Source organism: Ovis aries, chromosome 2, assembly GCF_016772045.2.
Source record: "Ovis aries strain OAR_USU_Benz2616 breed Rambouillet chromosome 2, ARS-UI_Ramb_v3.0, whole genome shotgun sequence".
Taxonomy (NCBI): domain Eukaryota; kingdom Metazoa; phylum Chordata; class Mammalia; order Artiodactyla; family Bovidae; genus Ovis; species Ovis aries.
Window position 1 is genome coordinate 235,889,264 of NC_056055.1, and position 24,976 is coordinate 235,914,239.

The 24,976-nt window shown below is 53.7% G+C and overlaps 1 protein-coding gene across 4 annotated transcripts in view; it reads right to left on the reverse strand.

Moving 5' to 3' along the window:
* Positions 1 to 578: 578 nt before the first annotated feature.
* TINAGL1 (tubulointerstitial nephritis antigen like 1) overlaps positions 579 to 24,976 on the reverse strand; it is a 36,321-nt gene continuing 11,923 nt past the window's right edge. Inside the window, exons 2-14 of one of the 4 annotated variants that reach the window (XM_042245021.1) lie at positions 12,052 to 12,183; positions 11,324 to 11,497; positions 10,242 to 10,565; positions 9,280 to 9,343; positions 5,092 to 5,184; positions 4,766 to 4,880; positions 3,531 to 3,654; positions 3,296 to 3,446; positions 2,974 to 3,163; positions 2,817 to 2,862; positions 2,424 to 2,547; positions 1,186 to 1,231; positions 579 to 1,077 (exon numbers count right to left, since the gene is read on the reverse strand). In XM_042245021.1, the coding sequence (XP_042100955.1) occupies positions 937 to 1,077; positions 1,186 to 1,231; positions 2,424 to 2,547; positions 2,817 to 2,862; positions 2,974 to 3,163; positions 3,296 to 3,446; positions 3,531 to 3,654; positions 4,766 to 4,880; positions 5,092 to 5,184; positions 9,280 to 9,343; positions 10,242 to 10,565; positions 11,324 to 11,497; positions 12,052 to 12,157 (1,698 nt within the window). In that variant the 5' untranslated portion in view covers positions 12,158 to 12,183 and the 3' untranslated portion in view covers positions 579 to 936. Of the gene's footprint in view, positions 1,078 to 1,185; positions 1,232 to 2,423; positions 2,548 to 2,816; positions 2,863 to 2,973; positions 3,164 to 3,295; positions 3,447 to 3,530; positions 3,655 to 4,765; positions 4,881 to 5,091; positions 5,185 to 9,279; positions 9,344 to 10,241; positions 10,566 to 11,073; positions 11,163 to 11,323; positions 11,498 to 12,051; positions 12,184 to 12,673; positions 13,420 to 24,976 lie in introns of those variants that run through there. The other 3 variants (XM_042245023.1, XM_042245024.1, XM_015093620.3) reach the window with 3 other exon arrangements.

A 24,976-nucleotide genomic window follows, 5' to 3' on the forward strand; every position in this document is an offset into this window, starting at 1 on the left:
GGACTCTGGGGTCGCCTGGGCAGTGGGTGAAGGAGCTGGTGAGGTCCTGACGGCCTTGAATGCAAGTGAGGTCTGGACTTCATTCCGCTGGCACTGATAGCCTGGGGACATGGGATAGAGAGAGGGCTCACAGAGGCAGGCCCAATCTGGCCTAGGGGTAGAGGTGGGGGGGGGGGGTCCCTTCGCCTGGGTGGCTTGGAGAAGCTGATCTGCAGAGACAGAGGCTCCAGCTTCTATGGGGCTATGCCCCCCTTGCCTGCTGGGCACTGGCGCCAGCTCTGCTGATTGGTGGGTTGGACTGCCCCCCACCCCAGGCAGCGCTGACTCAGCGTCTGAGAGGTGATTCCCACGGGCCCGCATCTCTCTGGGGGCCAAAGGCCGCGCCATCCATGTCCCACCCCAGTGGATCAGTGTCCAAGGTCACTGAAATTCGGGCTGAATGGAGGCTAAGATTTCTGGTCCCCGACCCCCACCCCTGCCAACCAGCAAAGCCTCAGGCAGTCCGTTCTGCAGTCCCCCCATATGCCACTCCAACTCTGGCCTGGATTTCCACGCCCAGAAATTTCAAGATACCATAGTTATCAATACTTTGTATTTTTTATTTTAAAACAGTGAAAAGAAAAATAAATATCTTTGAAGAATAAAAGTACAAGGGTGGGGTGAGGTCATGGGCTGGAGACTGGGGCGGGGGGCCGGTGTCCTGGCTTCAGTGATCTTGCGTAGGGGTCTCGCTTCTCCCAGGCCAGCCCCTGCCTGGCCTCGCTGGGAGGTCTGGGGGCTCCGGCCAGCCCGTGGCTCCCAGGCTGGGCGCTGCGTCAGCGGAACCGCGCAGGGATTAGACCTCTGGCGCCTGGAGTCCCGTCGGGCGGACGGGCAGGCGGGGCGGGGGGCTGCCGCCCCACGAGCGGGGCTCTTCCCGGTGTGGTGCCCGTGGCCTCAGTGGTGTCCCATGTCCTCCATTCCCACGCGGCCCCAGACGCCCAGCACGAAGCTCTCGATGTCGCACTCGTTGGCGCCGCGCACGATACGAAAGTGGCCCCTCTCGCCCCAGGCCGGGCCCCATGAGTTGGCCGCCGTCTGGGAACGCAGAGTGGGCTGTGAAGAGGGGAATCGCAGTGGGGGAGAAGGGCAGGAGGGCCAGGGGAAGGTGACAGTGGCCGCAGGGCACGCAGTGCCGGGACTCACCCAGTACTTGACGGTCCTCCCGTCAGGCAGTGTCTCCTCGCCCCACCTGCCGGGCAGAGCCACAAGGGCGCTGATTCACCTACTTTCAGGGGCTCCTGCCCACTGCGGCCTTCCCTAGCTAGGCCCCTGCTGCCTTTGGTGACTTGGTGTCCCCTCAGGACTTGGGCCGGAGAAGGCAATGGCACCCCACTCCAGTACCCTTGCCTGGAAAATCCCATGGCTGGAGGAGCCTGGAAGGCTGCAGTCCATGGGATCCCAAAGAGTCAGAGTCGGTCGGACACGACTGAACAACTTCACTTTGACTTTTCACTTTCATGCATTGGAGAAGGAAATGGCGACCCACTCCAGTGTTCTTGCCTGGAGAATCCCAGGGACGGGGGAGCCTGGTGGGCTGCCGTCTACGGGGTCGCACAGAGTCGGACACGACTGAAGCAACTTAGCAGCAGCAGCAGGACTTGGGCAGTTCTCTGTCCCTCTTTGCCCAAGTCGCACCAGGCTCCCCAGGTGGTGCGAGCGGAAAGAATCCCTGGGTGGGGAAGACCCCCAGGAGAAGTGGATGGCTACCCACTCCAGTATTCTTGCCTGGAGAATCTCAGGGACAGGGGAACCTGGTGGGCTACCGTCCAGAGGGTCACAAAGAGTCGGAAAAGACTGAAGCGACTTAGGACGGCACACCACTGTCCCTCTCTGCACCTCCCTCAGTCTCCACATCTCTAAGTCCCCCACGGGGCACAAAGGGACATCTGCAAGGGGGAGCAGAAAAGCCTATACCTTCCAGAAACCCACATCGGGGAGGGGGCACACATCTGCCTGTCCTCCATCCTTACCTGGCTGGTTGAGGGGGTGGAGGTGGGTACGAAGTATATTTTATCGATTAGACTATTGAAATCAATGACTCTGGCATCTCCTGTTACATCAGTGGGGTAAACTGAGGGCTGGAGGTATGAGTCAGTGAGTCAGGCAAAGCTGGGACAGGCGCTGAGCTGCAGAGAGCTGGAGCAACCCTTGGATCCTTGTCTGTATTTGATTTGGAGTGATTTCTCCTGGTGTGTAAGGAACTGTTCTAGAACACTTTGAAAGGCCTCTAATTCTTGGTGTGCCCTGAGGCAAGTACTTCCTCTTTCTGAGTCTCAGTTTCCTCCTCTTTGAAATGGAGCTTTGCAGAGAGGTGGCAAGGATTCAAGGGAGGTTTAGAGCCCCTAGCTGCCCCCAGCCCCCTTGCCCACCAAGCTGCTTACCCTGTGATCTTAACCGAATGGGTCCCATGCCGGCGGTATCGCTCCGGCCTCCCGAGGCTCACTGGTGTGTGGCTGTAGATACCGCTCTGATATAGGAAGAAGTCCTCATGCACCTCCATGAGGGCTGTGGGCAGAGGTCAGAGGAGGTGGCTCAGCCCATCAGCACAGGCACTGATGCCTAAACCTGGAGATACATGCCCAGGTCCCAGAGCCTCTGGTACCAAGGCTCTAAGTGGCCCCTCCAGGTGCCACCCCTGAGGAGGGGACACAGTCCCCCACTCCTGGCCCCAGTGGACTTGCTGCTCAGGGCTGTAGGGACCACCTGTGCCACGATGCCCAGTCTCAAGCAGGCACAAGCTTCTGACATCACGGGGCAGGATGAGGGGCATTTACCTTGGACAGGGCCATTCTCCATCAGCTCCTTCATGATCTCTTTCTCCTGGAGGGTGAGGGGGTGAGGAGGAGAGGATGCATCAGGCGTGAGGCTCCAGCCTTTGGTCAGGCTTCCAGCTCTCTCCTGCCTTTGCCCCTCACTCAAGTGCAGACTTACGTTGGAGCCGAGGCGGTAGGCAGGAGTGACCTGGTAGATGTCATTGGCATGGACATAGCTATTGGGGCAGCGCGCGGTGGCCTGGCGTTTGCCCCGACCCATGGCCCGGCTGTGCATCATGCAGGGGGGTGCGGGGACAGCCTCGTCCCGCCCATGGCCGGAGAATGGGTAGCAGTGGTCAGACACAACTCTGCAGGGGCAGCAGGAGGGAGCGGGAACAAGAATGAGCATGGGGCAGCATGGCCCAGCCCTTCCTGCAGGCTTTCGCTTCCTGAGACCCCAGCTTATGCCCTCTTCCCTGTCCATGCCCCCTGCTGCTCACCCTCGTCGGCGCAGGAACCACCAGGCACCATCCAGTCGCCCACCATGGCAACCCTGCTGGTTGTGCGTGTCACAAGACAGCAGGTTCTGGGGCGACAGGACAGGTGACATGTGCCCCAGAGAATGGATTGAGACTCGATCGGATGCCACAGCTGGGAAGGGAGGTAGAGGGGCTGTCAGGGGGTCAGGCCTTGGCCCCTCTTTCCCGCCTGGCAAGCCCCTGCCCTTGAACCTACCTGCTGTGGAGAAGGCCCAGGAGCCTGCACAGTTGCCCTGGTCTAGAGGGTCGTGGATCAAGTTGGGCCACTTCTCAGAGGCCTCGAAGGTTCTGGGCAGCACCTCCCCTGGACCCAGCACTGTCTGCAAGGTAAAGGCCACTCTTGTCTGTCTCCTGCCTCTGCCCCAGTCTGACCCTCCGGGGCCCTAGGCATGGGAGGTTTCCCAAGAGTCCAGAACCTTCAGCAATTTGATCTTGAGCCCGCCAAGATTTGAGAGATTTGATCTGAGAGATTCCAGCAACCTCTACCTTGACCTAGAGGGAGACGCAGGCACCATTTAGTGCCTCCCTAGCGTCAGCTGGGGAGTGACTAGTCCTGTTTACAGGTGAAGCAGTTGAAGCCAGGAACAGGTAAGTGACTGGGCCACCTTCCATTCTGGCTTCTTTCCTGCTCTGCACCTTCTGATCCACTTACATCCTTCTTTCCAACAGGACCTTGGGATTCGGGCCCCAAAGGGCAGGGGAGGGAAGAAGCAGTAAGGTCCCGTGACTGGGCAGGCTGCCAAAGCAAACAGCAGGAGGCAGAAAATAGCCAGAGGCCCCAGGGAGTGAGGGCAGGGGCAGGGTCTGGTCACCCCAGCCTTGAGCTGAACTCCCTCTGCAGGGCTGGCCACACCAGCCAAACACCAGTCCCTCCTTGCCCGCCATTGACAGAGCCTCCGGCATATGGCCCAGCCCTGTCCCACTGAAGCGCCCCTTCCTCACCCTTGGAACTGTCCTGGCTCTGGTTCCCATTTCTCCCTCTAGAGGGTCCCATTGGTGGGAAGGGAGAAACCCCCTCCTCCCTTGAGGTTCTGCTGAGATGGCATTTGCTTCCGAGAATTGCTGCTCTCTGGCCAAAACTGGGGGAGTGCCTGTCCCTTCCTTCCCAAAATACCAAGGTGACCTCCTGGCCCTTTAGGGCCCTGACCCCATCATACTGGGACCAATGACATTTTTCCCAAGCTGGGGAGGCTCACCCAGGGAGGGTAAGATGCCGGGACCACAAAACTCTGAATCTGAGCACCAGTTCTTACAGTGCAGTCTATCGAGTTATAGGCAGAAACTTAAGGCCCAGAGAAGGGGAGTCACTTGGCCACAACACACAGCCTATCAGTGGGCCTGGGCCCTTGGAGAAACAGGGCACACGGGCCAGGGTCCCTGGGGCCATAGGCCAAAGGGAGATGGCAGGATTGTAGGCAGGGGTGCACTTACGTGAATCTCATTCATATTGGTGACGGAGGAAGATGGGCGGACAGTGCCTAGGCGGTAGCGAATGCCCTCATCCAGGGTCATGCCCCAGAAGGCACTGTGGTTCCCAGCCCGCCAGCTGAAAGAGAGGGGGTGGAGATCACAGGCCTGCCAAGGCTGGAGGTCCTGGAGGAATGCGCATGTGAGTGGGAGAGACGCCTACTGGCTGAGTGTGCGCACGAATAAGACCTGAGTGTGGGCGCCCCTGGCAGGACGCGCCTCTCGGGCAGAAAGTACCCGTGTACGTGCGTGCACGTGTGCCCACTGGGGTCATGCTTCAGGCCTCTCACCCGTAGTTGCCTTGGTTGATGGCCTTGATCATGTCTTCATCCACCAGGCATGGTTCCTGGTCACACTCCCACTGCTCTTTCTCATGGCAGGTACTGGAAAAACAGGAGGGAAGGAAGAAGTGAGGTAAGGCTGGGCATCCTTGGAAGGGAGGAGGCCTTGGAGGTCTGAACATGTGGGCCTGAAATTCCACATCAGCACCTACGAGAGGACCCCCCAGGTGATCCCATGCAGCCCGGTGGCTTTAAATGTCAGTTTCAAGTTCATGATTCTCAAGTTTACATCTGCTCCTCAGTTCTCTCCCTGAACTCCAGATTCCAGGATCTTGGCTGCTACACAGCCTCACCTCCCGGGCGTCTGATAGGTTACACTCCTCACATCTCACATCTCAAACCTGCTCTCCCCTCTCCTACTCCCAGGCCTGCACCTGCCACAGTCCTCGAAAACAGCCACTCCATCCTTCCTGGAGTGCAGGCCAAAAGCCTGGGAGGCACCCTTGACTCTTTCTCTCACGTGCTGACCTGATTCATTGGCAGATCTGTTGACTTTACCTTAAAAACACATCCAGAATCCAAACCGCATCTCATTCTTTCCTGCAGCCACCGTGGTGCAATCACCTTTCACCTGGATTAGGCTGCAGCCTCCTCACTGTTCTCGCTTTTCGGCCCTGGGCCCCACCCCTTCAGTATATTTTTAACACAGTGATCCTGTTAAACCCAAATCACATCATGCCATTCTCCTGCCCAAAACTCGCCATTGGCTTCACATGACAGGATAAGAGCCAAAGTCCTTCCATGCCAACAAGGCCTCGCACGATCTGTCTTCTCTCTGGCCCCCTCCTCTAAGACCTGGTTCCTAAGGCCACAACCAGCTGGTCCCCTGACGGTCGACACGAGTCGTGCTCCTGCCTCTGGGCCTTTGAGCTCTCCTTCCTAGGAGGAAGCATCCTCATGGCCCCCTCTCACTTCTTCAGATGTCACCTTCTCAGGGCGGCTTGCCCTGAACACCCTATCTCAGCATCCTCCACCCTTCCTACCCTGCTTTCCTGCTTTATTTTCTCCTCAGCCTGTCATCACTATCTGACGTATTATAGCTTTAGTTATTTATACTCTTTATACCTATTTCCTCATAGGATCTAATGTCCTTGAGGGCAGGTATTATTTGATATCATCAGTGTCCCCAAACAAAATCTAACACATGGTAGGGACCTAATAAATATTTGTTGAATGAATGAATGAATGAACGGGGCAATATAGTGAAATGATTAAGACCATGGATTCCGAATCGAATCGAGGGTTCTGATTTTAGCTGACTAGCGGCCTTTCTGTTCTTTGCTGTTTAGTTGCTGCATCATATCTGACTCTTTTGTGATCCCATACACTGTAGCCCGGAGCTTCCCTGGTGGCTCAGTGGTAAAAAAAAATATCCCCCTGCAATGTGGGAGACCTGGGTTCAATTCCTGGGTTGGGAAGATCCCCTGGGGGAGGACATGGCAACCTGCTCCAGTACCCTTGCCTGGAGAATCCCATGGACAGAGGAGCCTGGTGGGCTACAGTCTACAGGGTCGCACAGAGTCAGAGATGACTGAAGCAGCTATGCAGCAGCAGACTGTAGTCCATCAGGCTCCTCTGTCCATGGGATTTCCAGGTAAGAATACTGGAGTGGTTTGCCATTTCCTTCTCTGGGGAATCTTCCCGACCCAGGGATCGAACCTGCAGCTCCTGCATTGGCAGGCAGATTCTTTACCACTGAGTCACCAGGGAAGCCCGTGTGACCTTAGGTAGGTTATTTAAAACTCTCCCTCAATGTCATCTGTAAAATGAGGACAATAATAGTGCCAACTTCCAGGGATTAAAAGGCAAGTTTGCAAAGCCCAAGGTCTGGCCCATGTTATGTGCTTAGAAATTGTCATCTCCTATTATTGTTCTCAGTACAGGAACCCCGACTCCCCGCCCCCTTGAGTTTCAGATTCAGATCCAACTGGCCTCCTGACATCTCCTCTGGGTATGTGAGTAGCATCTCAAAATGGCTAAACTATCTCCCCCAAACCTGTTCCTCCCCCTAACAACATCCTCAACTCAGACAACACCACCTTATCTACTGGGCTGTTCAAGCCAGAACTCCGTGTGGTCTGTGACGTCTCCACCATTACTCACCCCTGCCCCCACCACCCACATCATGTTGAAGATTGCTTTCTGCCACATGCCTCCCCTATTAGCAGACCCAGCATCATGAAAGACTCGGAACCCACTTGCCTCTTACCCCTCCACCACTATCACCCTACTCTGGTCCCGGGACCACGGCAGTGGCTTCCTTACCAGGCTCTCTAACACTTTATAATCCCCTTCCCCCAGTACACACATCCCACTCTTAAAGCCAATGAGATCTTTGAGCAACACACATCAGTGTGTGCTCCCTAAGTGGCTTCCCACAACACTTGGAACAAAATGCAACATCCTAGGCACAGTGTATGAGACTCAGGGGACATGGCCTGCACCTCCCCAGGCGTCTCTCCCCATTTCACAGCTCCAGTTGCAATGAGCTTGTCCCCACCTCCTGGCCTTTCCACCAGCCATCGCCCCCCTTGTTCCCTCCTCCTGGGCCTGGGCCACTGACGCTCTCATCTCCCTGGTATCTGCATAAACGTCCCTTCCCAAGTGGACTTCCCTCGCCCCCACCCCACTCAGAGCTAGGATCCCCTGTTGACCTCTGTCCCACCGTCACACCTGGAACAGGTTGTAATGACAGGTTTATGATTTGTGTCACCTAGGCTCTCGTGCAGAGACAAGGACTGTCTGCCGCATACTGGCTGCATCTCCTTGACCCAGCACCACGCTGGGCACATAGTAGGTCTCTAATAGGTGTCAACTGAACAGCTGAATCCTGTGAATTCTACAGTGCTGTGCCAAGCTCATAACTCTGCTATGACAAGATGCTGAACTTCGTCCTTCTGAGCCTGCCCGAGGCTCCCGCCTCCAATGTTGCCTTTTAAGGAGCCTCAAGGGGACAAGACCCAGTATGGCTGGGCTCTCCAGCCCCAGGAGCTGCAGGCATGTTCAGGAAGGTTCTTGTCTTTCCCTTCCCCCTCTGGCTCTCAAAACATCCCTGGAGGGCTCCCAGAGTCTGAGAGGCCCCCAGACACTGCCCCAAACCCTCCCTCAGGTGTCAAGTGCAGGGAACACAGCCAGAGCTGGACTGGCAGGGAAGTGGCTTGGTCAGGCCTCTCTTGCTGCCTCCCTCTTTGCCCCCGGGGCCGTCCGAGCAGGTCTAGGCAGGGCTGGTGGCAGCAGGTCCCAGCATTCCAGAGGGGGCCTGGGTGGCCAGGCAGAGGGAAGGGACAGAGTGTTAACCCCTTCATGTCCATCCTATCGGCGCCAGCAGAATCATGCAGGCATGCTCCATCTTTTGAAACACACCCACGGGTCACACACACTCAAAGCCTGCACGTGTGAGTGCATCTGCACTCACCCTGACACATGCCGAAACGCATACATCCTCACTCTCACTGCGACCCAGGCATCCCTCACACCAGTGAGGCAACGGAAATCACTTACACATCACGCATTCCTAAAAGTTTCCTCCCCCCAGAGGCCCTCTCAGTCCCAGAGCAGGGGGTGGAGTGGGTGCAGGGCCTCCTGCTCTAAGTCTTAGGGTCCCCCTTATTTTCATTAAAGCACTCAAGCCTTCCCCCCTCACATCTCAGGCCCTCGATTAGGGTAGTGGCGTACCCCAACCCCTTCATCCTCTTGCTGGGAAGTGTGGGGAGGGGTGGGGGAGGGAGGAGGGGCCACATTCCAGGGAAGGCCCCACTACACTCTGGCTGGCTGCCAGTTCAGCCATCCCTGACCCTCATCCGGTCCAGGTCAGCGGATGCTGCAGTCAGAGGTTTCCTTCCTGGCGCCCCCTTCTTGGACTCTCCCGTGACAGTGAGAAAGGCTAGGAGGGGAAGTAGCCCGGCCCCAGACAGGAGGAGCTGCACCTGAAGCCAGGCATCCACGGTTAACTACTCCTGGGGACTGCTGTTGGAATGCTGGTGTAGAAGCTGACATGGTCCGGGTAAAAATTCCCATGTTACAGATGAGGAAACTGAGGCCTTGCCCCCAGCAAATGAGTGACAGGGATAGGATGTGAAACAAGTCTGTTGCCACAAAGCCCACCAGGCAAGCCCCCTCCAAGTCCCAAATACTCACCAGCGGTTACAGTTGTCCCAGTAGGTTCCCAAGACTGGATAGACGCGACCCTTGTGCATACATCCTGGTGGAAGGGAAGACAGGAAGAGAAGCGGAACTAAGACCAGGGACGATGGGCTGAGATGGTCAGATCCTCAGAGGTCTGGTGTCCTGAATCCTCCCAGACACACACCAGCCCTCACTGAAAGCCAAGCCAAGCTACAACTTAAGACATCTCCTGAGAGTCTCCATATCAACTTCCCACTACTTGGAAGTTCTTCACTGACTCTAACCCAAATCCCTCTTGCTTCACTTGGAAGCCAGCCACAACATTCCTTAGATCCTATGCCAGTTAAATGAGCTGGTGTTTGGAGATGGGGAGTGGGACGAATATAGGAAAGCCAAAGCTAAAAGAAGGTACATGACTCCCTTGAGATAACACGGGACTTCGGGATGACAACCCAGGCACACCTGCAGCCCTGTGGAATTGAAGGAAGGAAGTCAAGTGAGTCTCCTCTTGGATTGGGGTGGGTGGATGGTGGTAAGGGCTGAAGGTAGGAACAGACTTGACCCACCTCCCAGGGGTGACCAGCCATCTCAGGGATAAGGAATCCTGAGCAGAAGCAAAGGAACTGCTAGAATGACGCTGACCGAGGCTTGTGCGCTTTATCAGCCTGAGAGTGAGTCAGCAGGTGGGGCCAGCACCTTCTCAGTCCGGAATACAGAGACAGGAAGGACTGGGAGAAAGGGCAGGTGGCTGCCCTTCTCCTGGGCCAAATGAAAATCCCACTGACCGAGGCGCTTTTTCAATCTTACAGGAGAGATTCAAGTTAGACCAGAGTGTAAAGAGAGAGGGGCAGGGTCTCTTTCCAGATGCTACCCTGAAGCCTCCCCTGGAAACGTCAATGCATCAGCCTTGCTCCTGAGCCTTGATGAGTTTTGGGCTTGACAACATGACCCACCCCTGGCCGTCTGGTGCCCACCTTGGATGGGGGGGAAGGGGGGTGGCACGCCAAGGCAGAAGTCCCAGAAGTCAGGGCAGCAGTCGGAGACGGTGCGGTTGCAGAAGAGGTCACAGTAACAGGTCACACCCAGGTAGGGCAGGGCGCAGTCATCCGCGCGGCCACGGCAGCAGAGGTCCTGCTCCTGGCAGTACCGGCCCCCCGCGTCCCGAATGCCACGCTGGTGCAGAGCCGGTGCTAGCTCCCGGCGCCTACGACCCCGCCGGGCGCCCACGCCCAACTCGCCGGTCAGCAGCAGCAACAGCAGCAGCAGCAGCCCCAGTTGACGGCGCCACATGGTGCCTCCTGGGCCCAGGGAGGACAGAGGTCAGGTGTTAGAAGTGGCGAGCAGCAACGATTCCCTGGCACCCCCGGTGACCGCTCTCCCCTTCTTCCTGGGGCTGCGAGTCTGCGGGGATCCAACAAGGACCCTTGACTCCTGCGTCCCCTGGCAGGACAGGGGCGAGGAGCCACAGTCTATGTGCCCTGGTTTACAGGGCGGGGAGGGAGCTTGGGCAAGAAGTGGAGCCCCTCTCTGACCTGCCAGGGGACCCTCAGGGAATGGGAGGTGGGGACGATGGCCACACCCAGGCTTCGAACTCCAGGTCTCCTTCAATCCTGGATCCCTGCCCAGCCTCGGTCCTTGATGGGGGCCCTGACTTTGTCCCCTCACGTGTCCCTCGCGCTGTGCCCCTCTGCCCCCGTCTACTTTCCCTCTCTGCCACCTGTCTCGGCCCCTCCGCCTGCCCCTCCTCCTCTCTGCTCCTTCGGTCTACAACTGTCTCTCCCCCTCCGAGCAGGAGAGAGGCCCTACCTGGTGAGGGGTGTGGGCTGAGCCCCGCTGCCTCTCTCGCCTCCGCCTCCCCGCTCCCCGCGACCGCCGCGGGACACTCAAAGTCAAGTGAGGAAAGCTGGGCGGGATCGCTTTTTGTACCGCCCCGCGGGGCGCGCCGCCCTGGCCGGCGGAGGAAGGGAGGGGCCCCAGCGGGTTCGCACCTGGAATCGCCCCGCCGTAACCCCCGACGCCGGGACTTGGGGAGAGGGATCCTGAGCACGCGACTCACCTTGCCGGGTCTCGGGTGGAAGCCGTTCCCTTAGGGGGCCAGCTCCAACCGAGGCAGAAACGTTTAGTGGTCTGCTGACCCTGGGAAGGACTGCCCGGTGGGCTTCGCGGTGGGGCCGAGGGGCTTGCGCCGACAAAGGAAGATTAGGGGGCGGCGGAGTTCCGAATTTGGAACCTAAGTTAGAGAAATGATGCGGAGAGTGTGGGCGGCAAAAATGACTAAGCCTCCCTGCGACCCCTCAGTAATAAATACAGTCTTGGGCACCCTCTTCACTGGGCACCGCCCCCCTCCTCCCAAGCCTTGGAGCTGCCCCAAGCCGTCTCGGTTTCCAGGAATGACTGGAATCTGCAGGAGGATAGTTTAGGACCCTGCAGATGCCTTGGGAGACTCATCCTCCCTGGGGGGATTTCGGGGAAGATGGAGTGGGTGTGGTGGGGGGGGTGCTGCCTGCCTGCCCTAAGATCCCTCTTTGGGTCTGCCCTCCCCATCAGCCCAGGCATCTCACCAAACACTGCCCCTTCTATCAAATCCACCCCTTGGTGGGGTGGGGGTGGTCCTGCTCGGCACCTGTGCCCCTCCAGGGTCCCAAGGCAAGAGCCCTGCCAGCTGGCACCCCCTGCAGAGCCTCCCTCCTTCCTGCCCCAGGCTTAAAACTTTCCTTTGCCCAGGCTGGCCTGGGCCCCAAACAATGGGGCTTCTGTCCCGCCAGGCCCGCCATCACCTTTTACCTCCCCATTGCGCAATCCCCTGTCTTCCAAAGGTTGGGCCCGGGGCCAGAGGACTCTTAACAGCGGGAGGATGAAAGAGATTCCACCTGGACAGACAACCCCTCATCCTGGGCCTGAGCCTCACAGTCGCCCCTGGATGGAAAATGCAAGCACTGGGAATTCCCTTTGCCCTTGCTCTGACCTCCCTGCCGCCCTCCTCCAGTCTTGGGGCATCTCAGCTGGCTGGCCCCTGGGGGAGGGGAGGGACCTGGACAACGGGCATCTGTGGTTGAGTTGACTGAGTTACCCCCTGCCTGGGGGTACTGGGCAGGGAGTCAAGAAGGGAATCCTGCCCTGAGGAGGGGTGTGGGGGTTAGAGGAGTAAGGTCCTGGAGCCCTAGCATTGGTGCGAACACTCAGGAGCTGGCCATCTGCTCCTTGCAGGGACCTGGGAGGACAGAACCAGATGAGACCCTTGAGGCTCAGAACAGACTTGCCCAAGGTCACACAGCCAAAAGGCAGGCTCGCTACCTGCCAACACTCCACTCCTTTCCCCCAGCCATCCTTAGTCACCCCCTTCGCAGGTCTCAACACCCTCCCTGTAGGGAAGTCCCTTTCTATGTCTAGCCTCCATTTGTCTTACTGCAAAGCCGGCCCCTCGTACTGGGAAGGAGATGGAGGCTGCCTTCAGAAGAGCTCGTGCCCAGAGAATCCACTTTCATGAATCCATTTCAGTGTGGTTCTGGGGCTGAGGACTGGCCCCGGGGCATCTGGCCCGTCCTTTGCCCCAGATCACCCCCTGCAGGCCCTCCATGTGAGTCTGTGTCATGCGCGTATCTGGGTTTGTGAGCGGTTTCTGTTTGAGTGTGTCTGAGTCTGCCTGTATCTCTGTTGCCTATCTGTCACGTGCCGGTGTGTCTGGCTGTTGCCTCTGTGCAGTCATGGGCCTGTCCATACGTCAGTGTACTGCTTGCTTGTATTTGTGTGCTTGTTGGCTCCTGCGTCGGTGTGCATAGCTGCGTGACTGTCCCTGTCTGTGTCTGCCTGTCTACGAGGTGTCTGTGTATCTGGGTAGGTGTCTGTTTGTGTCTCTTCAGGGGTTTTAGCTGTCTGCCTGTTCTTGCCTGCCTGTCTGCCCATGCACAGGAGACAGGAACGCAGAGTGAGGAAAGAGATCGGAGCCAAGAGCATGGCTCCGAGGTCCCTCGTCATCACTGAGCTTGGCACCGAGCCCGCCCCAGTGGAATCTTGTGACTCATTTGGTTCCTTGGCCAGGGAGGAGAGGAAAAGGGCAGGGCTCTGGGAGAGGGGCTGGAACCCCACTTTCCTTTTCCGCAGCTCCTCTCCTTCCTGGTGACTCGCTCTCTGCCTTTATTCTTGTCCGAGGGCCTAGGGCAGAGCAACAGGTGAGGAGATGGCAGCAGGCTTTGCCCTCTGAGCCCTGTGGCCTCTCAGGAGGCAGGTGGCCTGGGGCTCCACAGTGATTCTGTCCTTCCTCACTTTTCCCCCGGGCAGACCCTGCCCCTCTCGGGGCCTTGGTTTCCCATCTGTACCCTGATACTCCCTAGAGGCTCTTAGGTGCTCTTTTCTTTCTGCAAAGGGTGTGTGTGTGTGTGTGTGTGTGTGCGCTCACTCATGTCCCACTCTTTTGTGACCCCATGAAACTTAAGCCTGCCAGGCTCCTCTGTCCATGGGATTTTGCAGGCAAGAATACTGGAGTGAGTTGCCATTTCCTACTCCAACCCAGGGATCAAACCTACATCTCTTGTGCTTCCTGCACTGGCAGGCAGATTCTTTACCACTACGCCACCTGGGAAGCCCTTCTCCAAAAGGAGGTGAAGCTAAAAAGAGGCAGTGACCCACCTAAGGTCACACAGCAGAGCAGAGGCCTGGGCCTCCTTTCCTCTCCCCAGAATCCGGCACCACTCCCTCCCCTTTCGGGTTCCTCAGCTGCTCAGGGTGCTCAGCAGGGACCATTCTCCTCTGGAGGTTGAGCGGGGCCTCCTGGGAAGACAGTGACCCATTGTGCTCTGCTCAACCCAGGTCTGTGGCTGAGGACCCGCTACTTGAGGCCTGCAATCTCAGATGTATGGATCCCAAATGGCACTACATCCAGGGCTGGGAGGTCCCTTGGGAACCCCTGTGGTCAGCTGGGCAGGCCCAGAGCTTGAAGCAGTGTCTGAAATCCAGGGCAGGCCTAATATGGTCCATGCTGAGTCTTGTCCTGAACATGTTGGGCTTTTTGAGGCCTGCTGGACTGTGTTATTGAAGCACTGTTCACGGGGCTGTGTGGCAGAAGGTTGTGCTTTCGTGGCATGCTGAAGCTTGTGGGAGATAAGATTCGGGGCCAGAGGAAGGTGTTCCTGCTTGATGTTCTCATTCATTCCACAAATGTTTGTTGAGCATCTACTATGCGCCAGGCTCTGTGCTAGACGCTGAGTGTTCAGGATTGAACCAAATGTTCTACTGTTGCAACGTCTTCAAGCTAATGGGAAAAGAGACAAGCAAGCAAACACACAGACACACACACACATATATTCATTCTACCATGTAAAGGGCTATGAAACTGCCCATGACATGGGACCTCGAGTGCTGTGATTGTTGACAGTGTCAGAAAGGAGATGGCATTTGATCTGAAACTGAAGGATGAGAAGGAGGCAGCAAGTCCTGGAACCCGGGGGAGGGTGTTCCAGGAAGCCAGACCAGCATGAGCAGCAGTCCTGAAGTGGCACAAGTGAGTCAGTTTGAGACACAGAAGGAAGCCCAGAGTGGCCGTGCTATAGCGAAGACCGGGGCGGAGGAACAAGATGAGGCTGGGAGGTGGTATGTACGGCCCATCACCTCGGACCCTCAGGCTGTAGTAGGGAGCTTGAACTGTCTTCTGAGCACGAAAGAGATCTCAACGGGGCAGTGAAATAATCTGATTCACGCATGTAAAACCCCACTCCACCTGCTCTTTAGAGAAGAGATGAGTACAAGGTAAGAGTGAAATCAGGGGGCCCAAGGAGGAAGCGATGGTGTGGCCCAGGCTAGAGATGCTAAGGCTTGAATAAGGCTGGTGGCTGTGGAGATCCTGAGAAGAGGGCGTGTTGGAGACCTCTTCTGGAGGTGGAAGTGACAGAACTTGCTGGAGGGTCAGATGAGATGGGTGAGAGAGGAGGAATTGAGGACTTCTGGGTTCCTAGCCTGGTGGGCAATTTCTCTACCGTTCCCGTCCTGGGAGTCTGGGCAGGCTGGGCGATGGCTTGGACCCACAGAGACTGTGTGACCTAGGCTGGTTTCCAGCTCAGACTGGAAAAGTGGGAGGAAGACAGAGTCCAAGGACACTCCTAGGCAGAAGCTGGGCAGAGAAGAGGAGAGAGTGCAGTGGACTGAGCAGAAGCTGTCGGGGAGGAAGAGGAGGGCCAAGGTGAGGAAGCCAAGGGCAGAGGGTGTTTCAAGACCCAGGAGCGGGAGCTCCCCGTGAAGGCTGAGGAAGCTGAGGACAGAGACGTGTCCACAGCAAGGACGCCAGGGCAACCTTGATGGAGCAATCTCAGTGAAAGCCGACTGGCAGGAGTGGAACAGCAAATCGGAGCAAATGAACCGAAGAGAACAACCACTGGCAACTTTTTAGACTGTTTTACTGCAAGGGGAAGTCGAGAAATGGGGCTTTGGCTGGAAGAAAATAGGGAGGGTGAAGGGAGAGTTCTGTCCAAATACGGAGACTGTCATACCGTGTCTCTGTGCTGATGGCAAGGAACTGGGGAGGAACTGGTGTTCCAGAGAGAGGGGATTACCCAGGATCAGAGTCCTTGCTAAAGTAAGAGAGAGGACACCTAGAGCCCAAGCGGACAGAACTTAGGAGCAGGGACAGTCATCTGAGAGGCAGAAGAAGAGGAGGTGCGTTTGTACAATCAGCCATGTGAAGCCGAGGGACCCTCCGCTGATGGTTTGCCAATGGGGTGCAAGCAAGTTGCAGCCAAAGCGAGACTGGAAAAGAGGAATAGACATGAAACAGTCCTCACAATCAAGCCCCCTGGAGACACAGAGTGGGATTTCCGGCAGTGCGCAGTGGCCACTCGAAGTTGCTGGCCATGCATTTGTAGTGACTGGCCAGCCCGTCTATTCGCTACTATGTGTTCCGCCATGCACGGCGTGTGCCAAATGTGGGCCTTTTCCCAGGTAACCCTATTAAATCAACTGGCAGATGGGAAAATCAAGACTCAGAAAGCCTTTCTGGCTTGCCCAAGGTCACACAGCTGGTAGGGGCAGAGCAGGACCTTGAGCCCAATCCCTGGAGCCTCTGCAGAGGCCAAAATGGTCTAAGGACTAAGCTGACTCTCACATCCGGTGGCGTTCATAGTCATCACTTGTGGCTGCAAGTGGGGAAATGCAGAAAAGAGAAACAGCTTTCCCTTTTGTGTAATATTTCTGTGAACTGGTGCTTGGGGTCAGTTGAGTACAAAGCGCCCTGAGTGCTGCTTCCTGCTGAGTAAGGACACCATTTCGTCACCTCTCTCTCTATCTAAATGACAAGCTTCTTTCAACTCTAGGCCAGGAGTGCAGAGATATTTGGGGCTGACTGCTCCCCCTCATCTGCTAATCATCTGCCCTCCTTCGATTCAGCATTACTTTCACTAAAGAGAGCTCCCTGGGGAACAGTAAACTTGGTGTTATCACCAGCAAACATCTTAGAAAGCAGGTTCTGTCTTCCCGTGCCTATTTACGGAAACATTCCCACACCTTGCTTGGTGTTTCCAGGAATTCCTGATCTTCCCAGCCAGGAAGAGCAACAAAAGAGTCTTGAAAAGTACAAGAGGTTCTTCCGTGGCTGCAAGCACATTGAATACTTCTACCTTTTAATTCCTCAGCAGAAAGTAATAAAATCCTAAAGGCTGAGTTAAGAACCAATCTATTAGAGTCCCTCTTAAGAGCTAGGTTCTCAGGGGGAAATACTGTGATGTGACCCTAGTGATTGCAGTGGGTTGAATGGAGCCCCCCCGCCCCCACCCCCCCCACACACACAAAGATATGCCCAAATCCTAAACCCTGAAACCTGTGGCTGGAAACTTACTTGAAAAAAGTCTTTTCAGATAAATTAAAGATCTTGGGATAGATAAGCCTGAATGTCTAGAGGGGTTGGGGTGTGCTAAATCCACTGACAATCTCCTTATAAGAAACACTCAGAGGAAGAGCAGGAAGTAATGAGACCATGGGTGCAGAGGTTGGCGTGAAGGGGCCACAAGTCAAGAGACACCTGGCGCTCCCCGAAGCCCAGTTCAGTTCAGTCTCTCAGTCGTGTCCGACTCTTTGTGACCGCACAGACTGTAGCACGCCAAGCTTCCCTGTCCATCACCAACTCCCAGAGCTTGCTCACACTCATGCTCATTGAGTCGATGATGCCATCTGACCACCTCATCCTCTGTCGTCACCTTTTCCTCCTCCCCTCAATCTTTCCCAGCATCAGGGTCTTTTCAAATGAGTCAGCTCTTCACATCAGGTGGCCAAAGTATTGGAGCTTCAGCTTCAGCATCAGTCCTTCCAATGAATATTCAGGACTGATTTCCTTTAGGATGGCCTGGTTTGATCTTCTTGCAGTCCAAGGGACTCTAAAGAGTCTTCTCCAACACCACAGTCCAAAAGCATCCAGAAGCTGGAGGAGGCAAGAAGCATATTCTCCCCCTGAGCCTCCAGAGAGAGACTAGCTCAGCCAAAACCTTGATTTTGAACTTCTGGCCTCCAGACTGTGAGAAATTACATTTCTGTTTTAAGCAGTCAAATCTGCGGCAGTTTGTGCCAGCAGCATTAGGAAACTAATGCAGTGGTCTAGGCTCTGTGAGGCCTGAGATGGTGTGTCAATCTGAACGTGCCAAATTCAGGGCTGTTTGCAGATGGAGCCAGCACCAAGCAGCTTGTGTTGGCAAAAGCAGAACAAACTGGCTCAGACGGCATCGACGTTTATCAAGAAATGGCTCAAATGCTCATTGGCAGTGATAGAGTGTAACGTCAAGGTTCAGAGCACAGACTTGGCAGCCAGAAGGAATAGGTTCAAATCCTGGTTCTGCCTCTCAGTGAGCTGCAAACCTGGGGCAGGTTTCTGAAGTTCTCTGTGCCTCAATTTCTCCACGTGTGAAATGAGGACACTGGGGACTTTCCTGATGAAACAGAGGTTAAGAATTCCCCTTCGGTGCAGGGACATGAGTTTGATCCCTGGTTTGGGAACATGCCTCAGGGCAACTAAGCCCACATACCACAACTAGAGAGCCTGGATGCTGCAACTGGAGAAAAAGCCTGCAGGCAGCGACGAAGACCCAGTGCAGCAAAAATAAAAATAAATAAGCAGATGTGTTCCAAAAAAAGAAAGAAGAACACTAATAACAGTCCCCACCTGCATAGAAGTTGTGACAATTATGACTTCATGTAAAGGCCTTTTAATCGACCATGCTGACTTATCACAAGTGTGAGAAGAGTGTCTGCTATTATTATGATAACCCAAATCCAGACAGCCACAGATGAGCTCAGAACAGACAAATAGATGCAAACGCGCCTATGCCGATGTAAAGTGAGTCAAACCAGCTGAAACTACCATAAACCTGCTCCAACCTCTTGGGTCAAGCCATAGGAAAACCAGATGAAAGGAGTCAAACAGCATTACAGTGGTCTGAAATCTGCACACGTGTTTGCATACGTGAGGGGATCTCTGTTCTCTGCGCCAGCTTAGACGGTGACAAACAGCCCCACACGTGAGAGTGATGCTCAGGCAGAGACTATCTAAGAGACACCAAGACATAGTTCCCTGTTGGAAGCATGACCAGCAGGTGCTAAAAGAAACACTCACGTGACTTCTTAGAGGCCAAGCCTCAGATGTTAGGAACCAACCTCATGTGACTTAGACAAGAGACGGGGTAGCTTGCCCCCAGATCCCTAGGGAAACTCAGGGACAAGAAATATAGTCAGAGTCCACGGAGACCTAGAAGGTTGTCAGAAGCCAAGGCCACTCTCTCCCTGGCTCAGGAAGGGGAGGTAACTCCCTCAGGACCTAGTGAGCCACAGGATGAGGGAGGGAGACCCTGGGGAGGAAGAGAGTTTCAGGCGAGAGATCAAACTTCAAGGCCTCTGTGGGTCCTCACGCTGTGGTCACAGGGGCCTTCACTGGCTCCACACCACCCCAAGGGTGCTCTCTCCTGTTAGTCACTGTGTCTCCTGCTGGAGGGGGCAGATGCTGGGGAGGGGCTGGGGAGACTCCTGGGTGGGGATCTGGGGAGCTGGAGCCTTGAAACTCAAGGCTGGGTGAGCAGCAGCCCTTCTGTAGTTAACAAGCAGAGGAGATAAGGAGAGACCCCAAGAAGTCTCCATGGGATGACATGGCTGCTTGGACACAGAGGGGCTTGGGCAGAGAGAGCTCTAGGGTGCGGTGAGAGTCAGGGGCCTTGGGTCCCAGTCCTGGTTCTGCCTCTGACATGCTCTGTGACCTTGAACAAGTCGCCACTCTGTCTGTGACTTACTAACCCATATCTGAGAGAGAACCCTCCATAGTAACTGAGGTCCCTAAACTCATGCAAAAGAGAGAGAGGATGCATTCAGTCCAAACTTCCCACTTGCAACTGAAGATATGGAGACTAGACAGAGGAACTGAGCCACAGTTACACGGTGAGTGATCGGGGCTACTTACTATGTGCTCAATAAACTCCTTCTGCAAGGAATGCCCTTTCCAGCCAGCACAACTGCCAAGAGCACCTTCTAAGGGGCGGGAGTACGGGGTGGGGTGGGGGTCACTTGATGTGGTTTATTTTATGTAATCCTCCAACAGCCCTCTGAGGTATGCTCATCCCCATTTTACAGATGGGAAAACTGAATCCCAGAAACATGACTTGCACAGACACAGCTATTTGAATCCCCGTCTCTAGTTCCCCTAGGGCAGAAGGGAGAATGAGGACCCTATGTCAGAGGTCAAGGGTGTTGTGGAGGACATGCCCCAGAATCAACTTTTGGGGGCAAAGGAAGGGAGCAGGCTCAGGCCCACAAAGAAGCTGGGGGGAGGGTGGCACCCTACTGACTCATTTTATTTATTTATTTGGCCACACTGTGCAGCTTGTGGGATCTTAGTTCCCTGATCAAGGACTGAGCCTGGGCCCTCAGCAGTGAGAGTGTAGAGCTCTAACCACTGGACAGCCAGGTAATTCCCTCTCTGGCTCATTTTAAGGCAATTAGTTTTATTTGATTTTTCATTAATACATCCTCATGGTTCCAAAAATGTGTATAAAAAGCATACAGTAAAAATCTCACTTGGGGACTTCCCTGGTGGTCCAATGGTTAGTCCAGCTTACTTCACACTTCCAATGTGAGGTGGGCAACAGTTTGATCCTGGGTTGGGGACCTAAGATCCCACATGCTGCTCAGTGCAGCCAAATAGAAATAAATAAATAATTTTAAAATAAACTTAAAAAAATGTTCTATCACTAACAAAAGTCTCCTTTGGACACATGTGCCTCATTTGCCCTGTTCTGATTCCTCGTCCCCACCCCTACAGGTCACCACTTTTTATAGTATCTGAGGTTTTCTTGCAGAGTTCTTTGTTATGCTGTGTTAAGTCACTTCAGTCGTGTCCAACTCTGCGACCCTATGGAAAGTAGCTGGCCAGGCTCCTCTGTCCATGGGATTCTCCAGGCAAGAGTACTGGAGAGGAGTTGCCATTTCCTACTCCAGCACAGTTACTTTATGCACCTACAAAAATGAATATATGTTCATAACACCCTTTCTGCTTAAAACATAACAAACTACATATGCCAGGTTGTGCCTTTTCCCACTAGCCACACATCTTAGAGATTTTAATCAGCCAGTAGAGCTTCCCTGTTCTTTTTATCACTGCCTGATATCTACTGTAGATTGAAATAATCCATTTAATCAGTTTGAGTCCTTTCTAATTTCTCTCTCTTTTTTTGGTATTACGATAAGGCTGTGATGAATAATCAAGTACATACTTTGTTCAACATATGTGCAAGTGTATTTGCAGAATTAATTCCCAAAGTATCACAAACTCAGCAGCTTAAAATAACACCCTGAGAATCTGTAGGTCAGTCCTGCATGATGTAGCTGGGTCTCCTGCTCAGGAAGGAATCAAGGTGTTGGCAAGGCTTAGTTCTCATTTGGAGCCTTAGGAGGCAGATCCGCTTCCACGCTCACTCCAGTCATTGGGCGAACTTGCTTCCTTGTGGTCTCTGGTTTCTTGCCGCAAACAGCTGAGGGCGCTCCTCAGCTCCTAGAGGATACCTACATACTCTGCCATGTGGCTTTCTCCAAAGGGCACAATGCATCCTTCTCATGCTTCAAATGTCGGACTTCTTCTTCTGAGACCAGCTGGAGAAAACTTTCTGCATTTAACAGGTTCAGCTGATCAGGTCCAGCCCCCTAGGGAGAAAGTTCTGCCAATGACAGGAGTGCTCGAGGAAGTTGATTTGCCCCCAAATGAGAACTAAACCTTACCAATACCTTGATTCCATCCTGAGCCCCCTCCACTGACTTGGGACCTTACTAACGTCTGCAAAATCTCTGTTTTAAAAAAATCTATATTTATTTTTTTAAAGAGTTTTTAAAATGTAGACCATGTTTTTTAAAGTCTTTATTGAATTTGCTACAATATTGCTTCTGTTTTATGATTTGGTTTTTCCGTAATCAGGCATGTGGGTGCTTGGCTCCCTGACCAGGGGTCGAACCCACCCCTCTGCACTGAAAGGCAAAGTCTTAACCACTGGATGGTCAGGAAAATCCCTGCAAAATCTCTTTTGCCATATAAAGGAACGTAATCATTGAGTCCATATTTTTATCATATTTACAGATTCTGCTCACATGCAAAGGATCACACAAAGTTGAAAGCCGAGAAGGATCACCTTAGAATCCAGTCTAACACCAGGGTATTTGCAAAATACCCTGGATAGATAATGCCATCTTGTCCCCCACGGGTTGTCCCTCCCCCAGCAGTGATGAGTGTTCCTGCTTTTCCACAGTGTCACCTAAACAATGATATCAAACTTGGGGATTTCTGCCAATCTGATGGGTGAAAATGGAATCTCAGTGTATTTTTAATCTCTGGTAGTCTTCGCATCAATAAGGTTGAGGATTTCTTCAAAAGCTTAAAAGTCATTTACGTTTCTTATTTGCTAATGGCTTGTGGTTTTGCGTCATAAAAAGGTCTTTCAAACTCCAAAGTTAATCAGAAACCCTTCTGTGTTTTCTTCTGCCGTTTTTATGGTTTCATAATGTATCCATGGGTTCATGGAACTGGAAGCTTTTCTTGTCATTTTCTCAGCGGAGAGCACCAAGCTGGATCCTGAAAGGCACTTGAGTTGCCAGTGGAGCCCGCTAGGTGCTGGGCTCCGATCCCCTTCAGCTCTGCCAGAAGTCTCAGCCAGTAGACCCTTCACCTGCCTCCCTCCAGTGCTCCTGTGTCCTGGGCTGGCACAGGGGGCCCAGGGTTGAGGCGGCCGCTGCCCTGTCTGAGAAGTGAGATGAGCACACGGCCAGACCAGGATTCAAGATGCAGAACCAAGGCTGTAGGCACAGGGGAGGGGAGGGGGATTCTGGTGGGAGTGTTTAGGAGGCTCCAGGGAAGAGCTGGCATCTGAGTTGAGCATTAAAAATGAGGAGAAATGGCAGCATTGGGGGAAGGAGAACAGCAGGAGCCAAACAGGGAGGTGGAAAAATCAGCCTGAAATCTAGCCTGGAGAGAAGGATTTAGTGAACCATGAAGTCCTCCAGGGTAGAGGCAGGGGATGACTTATCTCTGTGCACCAGCCAGAGTTTGTCAAATGAAACCAAGCAGAAAGGACACATGGCTTTGGATCCCAGGCAAAATCATTTTCCCTTTTGATGGTGAGAAGCAAAGACCTCCAAGAAGAAACCCCTGGCCATGATGTCATCTCAGAACCTGAGCGCTCTCTGCACACAACTGCCCCCTTGTGGCTGATCTGGGAACTCTCCGTGACTAGCCTCAGGTGTCAGATCTAAGCTGAGCCAATTCACTAACTGAGGGTGGAGAGGCGGCTGAGTGGGTCTCAGAGGATTGAAAAACTATGGCATTCTGTTCTGAGTCCAGTAGGCTCTCAGAGACCATCTGGTCTGACTTCTCCATTACATACAGAGAAACCGAGTATCCAAGAAAGTACTGCTAGGTCATGGGTGGAGAGATTGCCAGACTTGGTAAAGTCTGTAGGCTGGCTCCACTTCTCACTGGTTGTAAGATCCCAGGAAAGTGGCCCTACCCCACTGACCCACAGTCTCCGTCTCTGTCAAATGGAGTCTGGGGCCTGGCAGAATTCCCTTTATGGTCATGTCAGGCTAAGTCACCCAGATCAACTCTCCCCTTGGAAACAATGAAAACTGCTGGTAAATTAGTGTAACCAGAGGGTTACAGAGTTACCAGAAAACACACTGAAGGGAAAACAAAGACTTTGAGAGAGAAACCAAACAGAAAAAGTCTGTTTTCCTGATTCTGGCCAGTCTGGACTGTTGTTTAGCTGACTCTCTTGGGCCAGGGGCACAAATAAAGTTAGAGTACATAGTGAAAGATCGTATAGAAAACCTTCCCCACAACACGCTGGGAATCCCCAAAGCCGTGCTCCTAGAAGGAAGTCAGCCCTAGTGCAGACTTGCAGCCCCAGTTCATATGTGTTGGATGATGAAGTCTTGAACGTAGATTGAGGTAGACTGATTCTAAGTGAGTAAGTGAAGTCGCTCAGTTGTGTCCGACTCTTTGCGACCCTGTGGACTGTAGCCCTCCAGGCTTTTCTGTCCATGGGATTCTCCAGGCAAGAATACTGGAGTGGGTTGCCATTTCCTTCTCCAGGAGATCTTCCCAACCCAGGGATTGCACCCAGGTCTCCTGCATTGCAGGCAGATACTTTATCCTCTGAGCCACCAGGGAAGCAAGTAAAGATCTTGTTTGGAGAGAGGGTTGATTAAATCTAGACTTGAAGGAGTTAAGCGTGTAGATTATAACCTCTAGGATAAACAGTAAAACAATAAAGACAGCACAATTTCCAGGTCAGTTTAGGGAAGTGGAGTCCCCTCTGGGTGCAGGTCTACTGACCAAATACCTGGGCAGATTAACATCAGACAGAGTGTGGGCTTTAAGGCAAGAAGTACTATTAGGACACAACTCAATATCAAAACAAACAAACAACCCGGTCAAAAAAGAAAAATGGACAGAAGATATAAACAGACATTTCTCCAAAGAAGACAGACAGGTGGCTAACAGGAACATGCAAAGATGCCCAACATCGCTAATTATTAGAGAAATGCAAATCAAAACTACAATGAGGTATCACTTCACATCAGTCAGAATGGCTTTCATCAAAAAGTCTACAAATAATCGGCTTCCCTGGGGGCTAAATTGTGAAGAGTATGCTTTCCAATGCAGGAGACACAGGTTCAATGCCCAGTCCAGAAGGATCCCGTATGTCACAGAGCAACTGAGCCTGTGTTCCACAACTACTGAGCCTGTGCTCTAGAGCCGGAAAGCCACAGCTACGGAAGGCGCAAGACCTAGACCCCATGCTCCACAGCAAGAGACGCCATCACAGGGAGCTGCCCATGCACCGCAGCTAGAGAGTAGCCCTCGCTCACCACAGCTAGAGGAAAGCCCGTGCAGCGACGGAGACCCAGCACAGCCAACAGTTAACAAAAAAGTAAATAAAATTATTTTAAAATCTATAAATAATAAATGCTGGAGAGGCTGTGGAGAGAAAGGAACTCTCCTACGCTATTGGTGGGAATGTAAATTGGTACAGCTACTATGGAAAACAGTATGGAAGTTCCTTAAAAAACTAAAAATAGAGTTGCCGTGAAAGTTGCTCAGTCATGTTCAACTCTTTGTGACCCCATGGACTATACAGTCCATGGAATTCTCCAGGCCAGAATACTGGAATGGGTAGTTTTCCCTTCTCTAGGGGATCTTCCCAACCTAGGG